A 7,237-nucleotide genomic window follows, 5' to 3' on the forward strand; every position below is an offset into this window, starting at 1 on the left:
CCAGGCTCAACACTTGCTAGGGGTTGAATATGTTCTCTGATGTGGTCTCATGCTAGTGTTGTGTTATGTGCTAAGCCTTCTCCTTCATGCTGCGGAGCTGGGCACTCTGTGCTCGTCTGTGCTGTCGTCGTTGTGGTGTCCCGAATACCTGGTTTGTTACATCGTTGGTAGCGCCTGCGTCTCTTCTGTTGTCGTTGTGTCGTCCATATTATCTGTTCACCGCATCGTTGGGTTCGTCTGCTTGTCGCCGTGTTGTCCAAGAACCTTTTCTCTTTCACTTTCTGTCCTAGTTGCTACTGTCTCGTCGTTGTTAGCGTACTGTGTTTGTCTGTGCTGTAATAATTTGGTGACGGGTTTCTGTGCTGTCCAAAAAAAAATTCTTACTTTTTTTGACATTAGCTATTTTGGCTTGTTTCCTTTGTGTTTGCGTATTCGTGTTTTTGTACATTACTTAGGTTTCTCATGACATACCGTGTAAACATCTTGAATCAATATTCTCTATTGAAAGAACCATTCAAATAACTACTCTTATTTCCTGCCTCGGCGCTTACTTGTGCGTTCAAATATTCCTGCAATTGGACACTGAACACTCATTGATATAATCTTTGAAAGATTCTTGCAATGGGAGTTTATGACTCGTTGATGAATTTAGGACTGACGCCATTGCTATTGGACGTGTGTTTAGTACATCAGTGACCCAAAAATAAAATTCAAACCTTCATATGTTTTATCAAAAGTGTAGTTTTTTTAACAAGTGGCCATTAACATATGTTACTTGTTGTGTAAAAAAAAAAAAGTGCACTCTTGGTAAATAGTTGGGTTCCCACTGGTTTGAAACCGTTTGAACTGTGGCCTTCCATTTAAGTGTTTCCGATTTCACTTAGGCCTACCATCAGCTTCAAAACGGAACATTCTGACAGTGGGAAACGTCTCAGACGTGGCTTCTTCATATTTTTTTTTGGAAAGGAGGGGTAGGGTAAACTTTCTCTTGTCGCACGAGTATTTCGCCCTCCCCTCCCTGATCACTCTAATAACGATACCCGTGCTTTTTGGGGCCTTCCTAGTCAGTGTGGTGGGATTATATATGTGTGTTGCTTCCTGGGGTTTATAGCGCGGTATCGCCTCTAATCGCAAGGCTGTGGACTGTTGCGCAGTCTTCTCGTCGTTCGTAGGGTATATATGACATTTATCGGTAACCATAACATTATATTGTGTATAAATTAATATAAAGGTGCACTGCAAGTTCCTTAAGAATTGTTAAGAATCTCTACAGGAAGTTTAAGGCCTAAAATGTATTCTAAAAACATGCGTTATAGTAATTTTCACTCTTCTGAAAATACAGATTAAAAAGGAAATACGGAAACAGAACTACTCATCCACCCTCAGCACTCTCTTATATGTTCTACATGAACAGACATCACTCGGATATCCTGAGCAGTTCTCAAATTGCGTGGTTTTTTCTGAGGCTCTGCCCACCTCTTGTGTAGGCAGGGGCCTTAAGCGGGGTCAGATCGTGGGACTAGCGTTTGGAACACGTCGCCAGCCAAGGTGTGATGAGCCTAGCGTAAATATAACTATAGTTATCATGGGTGTAGATTCCACGGGGAGGGGGCAGTAGACCCCCACCCCCTGGACTCAAAAAGCCTTCTGAGGGAGCCCGCTTACGCTTGCAAACTCGGAGCTGTGAAATGGGAATTATAAACGTAATCCCGCCACCCTCACCTCCCCCCTAACCAAGAAATCATTCAAATTTTCGCCCATAGAGGTCATCATATTAGCAGTGTCTATATGACGCAACTGTTCACCTATTTTGACTATAACTCAATTGTGATTTTTTTTTGAGACGCCAAAACTTAGAAGCTGTTGGGTGGCACTGAAACGCTTTTCATTTTCTGCAATGTATTCACAAATAAGGCAGTGAGCTTAAGTGTATATTTATGCATGAGATAATGGAGATTCAAGGTCGCAATTTAATTTCAATTTAAAATCTTTTTTTGTTTTAAATGATTATTCAGTCTCGTGAAAATAGTTTTCTAAAGCTCATCTTGTTTTTTTTAAGGAAAGAGCTTTTGTGAAAATTAACTTTGTTGGCTTTGTTGGAGCGCTTTGTAAAATGATGTTAATAAACTTACGTAAATAAAACTATTTTTGCTGAATTTTTTTTTGTTTAAATATTAATTATAAATGTTTTTATAAATACATTTAACATATTTACAAATACTTTTTACATTGTTGGTCGACAATAAAACATTTCATATGATTTAAAAAATACCGCATAACTTTATGGCGAGAAAGAGAACAGATTTAGGTTATTAGTCAAGCGTTTCATTAATTGTGGTCTCGATATAGTTACAGTAAGATTAAATCTGTTAGGCAGAAACGTTAACTGAAGATAACACTAAATTCACCTATTGATAATTATTTAGAAAATTTGATTAAATACACATTTTGTTAAAGATATTTCAATTTAACAATTGAATACGTTGGTGTCACCTTTTGGAAAGGAAATTCATACAGAGCTGTTATTTTGAAGAAGAAAATATTTTTAATTATCCTTAAATATTTTTATATTTTTACAATTTTTCATTTTATTTATATTAAATATATGTGTGTAAAATTTATTACTTGTTTGTATTATATAAATATAAGTATTGAAATTTAAACTCATCAAATATTTTATGTGTGTTAAACCTAACGAAGAGAAGCAGTTTCTTTATCTATTTTAATGCATGTTATGAGAATTGTTGCTGGGAAATGCGGTTAAGAATACTAAAAGTGTATTACTGTGAATTAATTTAATCAACTCTAGATTTGTTTTCCCCCAGACTCCGAAAGAGGGAGCACAAACTACAATCCACTTGGCGGTGTCTGAGGAATTAGAAGGCGTAACTGGGAAGTACTTCATGGACTGCAAGGTACGTATACATTTATTTAATTTCCAGGCAACCAACCGACTTTAGTTAGCAGCCATCCATTATCGTTATCGGGTTATCATCTATGAACTAACAGCATCAAACACTCATTAAGTGTTAAGTGATAGCAATCTCTAACTAATAAAGAGATGAATATTTCATTTTAAAAAATGGACATGGTGTTTTTTTTATCGGAGGTACAAAAATATTATCGTGTTCCCTCATGGATTCCGTGCCAAGTTTAGAATAATAAAGCTTGTTTACCTCGAAGACTTGATATTACAATTTGTCTCTACAATCCGCTAGGGGTTTTGAAAAATTGTACCATCACAGAAAAAAATAATATTCTGCACGTTTACAAAAACTTTTTTTGGAAAACAGTTGCCAATAAACAGTTTGTAACACTACAAGAGAGATATTGTAATTTTTTACAACAAAAAAAAACTATGATTATTTTTGCATACATGAAATACGTTTCTCGTGATAATACTGAGTGTTTATTACGAAAATTGACGCAAAATATAATATTTTCATTGATGTTTAATTCAAGCAAATTTTTTTAAACGTGAAAAAATAACCGGGTATTTAACAATTTGATTTATATTGTTGTATCATGCTTATTAATGTGCGAAGTTAATGCTGGAAAGCTGTTCAGGGAAAGGTTTACAAATAACTAACTATTTGAGGTACTAGGACAACACCAAGCACAAATGCTCGGGTAAGTATCCAAACCCAGTATTACTGCGAACACTATTTTGTAGTGACACAGTTGTTTAATGTAAGTGAACAAATCTCTGTGATATAAATGTCTGTAATCTTACACGAATATTTGTGTTCCATTTACAAAAAATAAATTCACTTTCGGACTAGCTCGTATGAGCTCTCTAACAACATGCTGGTTTTTAGTACCCCTTATGCATTCATTACCCATGTTGACTCTACCCGATGGAAGAAACGTTGCCTCATCTATGAAAATAATTTTTTTTTGACGAGTCTCTTCATCACTTTCTATGTGATCCAGCATTTTTGCTATAAATTGTTTGACGAGCGATGTAGTCACCAGGCTTCAATTGTTTCACTAACCGATCCTTGTACGCACATGATCTAAACTTCTTACACAAAAGTCTGTCCACCAAACGACGTGAAATCATTAGTTCCTGCAAATCTCTGCGTATGGATTTCGTAGGACTTTGTGTAAGCACCTCACTGCTTCTTCAGACACATCCATCACTAACAACCGGTCAGCCACTTCTTTTGGAATCGTGGACGCTACCTGTTTATAAGAAACTTCGTTACCAATATCTTGAAAACATTGTCACTAGGATTTCGCTTATTAAACGGTTTGCGGTGTTTGATTTTGTTTCAAAAAGCCACACCACACAAAGCACATGCTTTGAAATAGTCGCCATTTCACAAACAGTTGACTGAAACATAAAAAAATACTGCAACTTATGTCATCTGTTAGAGTGGAAATAAACGAAACAATTCCAGAGTTTTACTTCGATTTGTTTCAAACGGCACGTATCTAATTCAATTAGTTCCCTCACGATACATTTTCAAAACCCATTACGGACTCATGAGACATACTAAAATAATATCTAAATTTGGCAGTCCGAAAAATTGGATCAGATATGATTTGAAAGAAGTTAATAGAGCACTAAAAGCAATTAAATTGTTTTACCTAAGTTAATGATGTGCAGTTTTTATTTCAGTACCTAGAGGCAATGTCCTGGTCATGTGTTGGTTTTTTTTTTTCCCCACAGGAACACCAACTGTCGGATGCTGTAAAGGACCCGAATAAAGGAAAAAAGTTCTGGGAGGAGAGCGAGTTGTTGGTGAAACTCAAAGAGGATGATCCTCACATATAGACACGTTCGAGCTCAGATGATGGATTCTGTCGCCTCGTGAAGACGACACTGATCCGTTGCAAAACAAACAAAAAAAAAGTGTCCTGTAATCTGTTTGTAACTCAGGGATACGTTGTATTACAGTTTTTTTATAAATAAAACTTGTGTTATTCTTTGTTTCTTCCAGTTAATGTTGACACAACACATTCGTAAAGTCTCGATCCAAAGAGAAAGACTACGGTCAGTTCAGTCACATCCAAGCAAGATCATTGTTCCAGTGACGATTCATTACGTTTTATTCATTTAAATTTTAATTATTTGTCCACCACAGTTTGGCCAACAAATACGTTTCATACACCCATATCTAACATTGTCAATCACCTTTTATAAATAATTGTAAACGAAAAAAAAGTTACACTTACTATAATTACATAAACATGGTTAACCTAACTTGCATTTACATTGCTCTTCTGAGGTTAAACTCTCAAAAACAATTTATGTTTCGACTTACGTTTTTCCCTAGGGCTTATGAAAACAGCTTGCTGAGTACGTAAACTTTTTTTTTGACGTGACAACGTCTAATAAATCGATGAACGCCGGCTGCACGCACGAAAAAGTTCCCCGTTACGCAAATTGTCCCGTTACGCTGTGTCCCGTTACGCTCATTGTACGCTTGCGCCGCATCTATCTCTCTTCCACTCGATTGGAACAACCATCGATTTTACTTTTTCGAGGCACATTAAACTTGAAACACTCCCATTCGTTTCCTACTTTTCCTATCATCGTCCTATCCTTAACAGAATAACACGGATTGGAAGAAGTTAAATAACAAACATGTATAAAAGTAATAGTTAAAATAATCTCTTCGTTAAAGTAATAAACATATTTGAATTAATGAGTGCAAATAAAAGTAAATTTATCAATTGAATTGTAGATTTCATTTCACTCCTTCTTTGTATCCATACAAAATAGTGATAATTGAATAAAAATGATTCAATTTTATTCATAAAAGTATGCAATCATTTCATCAATGTTTTGCTATGACGTTGTCACGTGAAACTATCGTCCGTAAACCGACTTTACAGACAACCAATGTTTTTTATAAATCTTACTTCTTTGCGCTGGGACACTTATGTTAGTGAATATCTACGTGATAGTTACTTCAAGTTCTTTTAATTTTTTTCCCCTTTTAGGTGGATTAGTGGTCTATATTTCATTCTTACAATTTATAACATTGCAAATACTCCGTGATATGCTGTTTTTTTATTTAAGTTGTATGAATGTTGTAAACATACGTTCTGAAATTTTTTATTTCTGTACTGAAGTTCTTTTTTCTTCAATTCCTACAGACATCACTTTCCATCCCATAAGCGACTAAAATATTTAAAACATAGAAATGAATTGGGGTTTCAATTGTTGTTGCCATCAATGCAATTTGATACGGATTCATGGAGATACGGATGAACTTAAAATACAAAACTCAGATATGAAATTTAACGTAGAATTCTTCTAAATACTGCCGAGCGTGAAAATTATTGACGCGAATCACACGTAGTTTCCACACCCTCCGCTAGAATTCGCTGCCGGAGCAGCTACATTAAATTTAGGATCATTCGTTTTGCACAGCGAAAGGTGAAACTATACAATAAAACGGCTCCGATGAAAGCGAAAAATACTTTTAAAAAATACTAAACCCCGGCTTGGAACCGATTTTCGACTTGTAATTTGTTTTTTTAAAAAATGCCCATCTTGTTAAAATTCACTGAACAATTAATACTATAAAGTTTCCCTTTGGCTTTGTGAACTTTTTATCGCACCATCCGCCACAGATGGCAGCCCCGTGGTTACACATTTCCGTTCCATGCGAACTTCCATTCCATTCACTATATTATCCTTACTAAATACCTTATGCCAAGTGCTAAGATCTTACACATAAAAACATTCAGAATAAGTAAACTATTGCAACTTAGCTACATAAGATTACAGAGAGATTATTTGATAAGGATTATTGTAATCCTCAGTGGGCTACAATAATGTGTTTCCTCCCTATTATAGCCCGACATGCCTCAAACACAGAAGTGGCTGAAGTAGTCTCTATTTAATGCCGGTTTGAACACGTGTTACTGTAAGTATTACGTCTTCCATGCAGACTTGACGTGTGTGTTTTTCACTTATTTAATAACATTTATATTTATGTATTTATGACTTGTTTTAACGAAATAATCGGAAATTGTGGCTAAATATAAAAGCATTAAAATTTATTAAATAAAAAAAATTAATAAAAATTGTATTTTTTTTTCTCGACCAAAATATTACTTAAATTATTTTTATTGTGTAAACAATGGAGTACTAAAAGTCTACTATTCTTAGATTTTGAATTTTGACATTTAATTTTCTGTTAAAATTAAATTAAAAAGGAATTTAATTATAAAAAGAATGATACGGTTTTTCAAATTATTAATGAATTTGTGAATTTTG

General features: G+C 34.9%; 1 protein-coding gene across 2 annotated transcripts in view; it reads left to right on the top strand.

Annotated features, from left to right (window-relative positions):
• The window catches only part of LOC134539715 (retinol dehydrogenase 14-like), a 30,329-nt gene extending 25,409 nt beyond the window's left edge, over positions 1 to 4,920 (top strand). For both annotated transcript variants that reach the window (XM_063381951.1, XM_063381950.1), the window contains 2 exons: positions 2,826 to 2,915; positions 4,676 to 4,920. In XM_063381951.1, the coding sequence (XP_063238021.1) occupies positions 2,826 to 2,915; positions 4,676 to 4,780 (195 nt within the window). In that variant the 3' untranslated portion in view covers positions 4,781 to 4,920. The remainder of the gene's footprint in view (positions 1 to 2,825; positions 2,916 to 4,675) is intronic.
• The last annotated feature ends 2,317 nt before the right edge of the window (positions 4,921 to 7,237 follow it).

Source organism: Bacillus rossius, chromosome 15, assembly GCF_032445375.1.
Source record: "Bacillus rossius redtenbacheri isolate Brsri chromosome 15, Brsri_v3, whole genome shotgun sequence".
In the NCBI taxonomy this organism is placed as follows: domain Eukaryota; kingdom Metazoa; phylum Arthropoda; class Insecta; order Phasmatodea; family Bacillidae; genus Bacillus; species Bacillus rossius.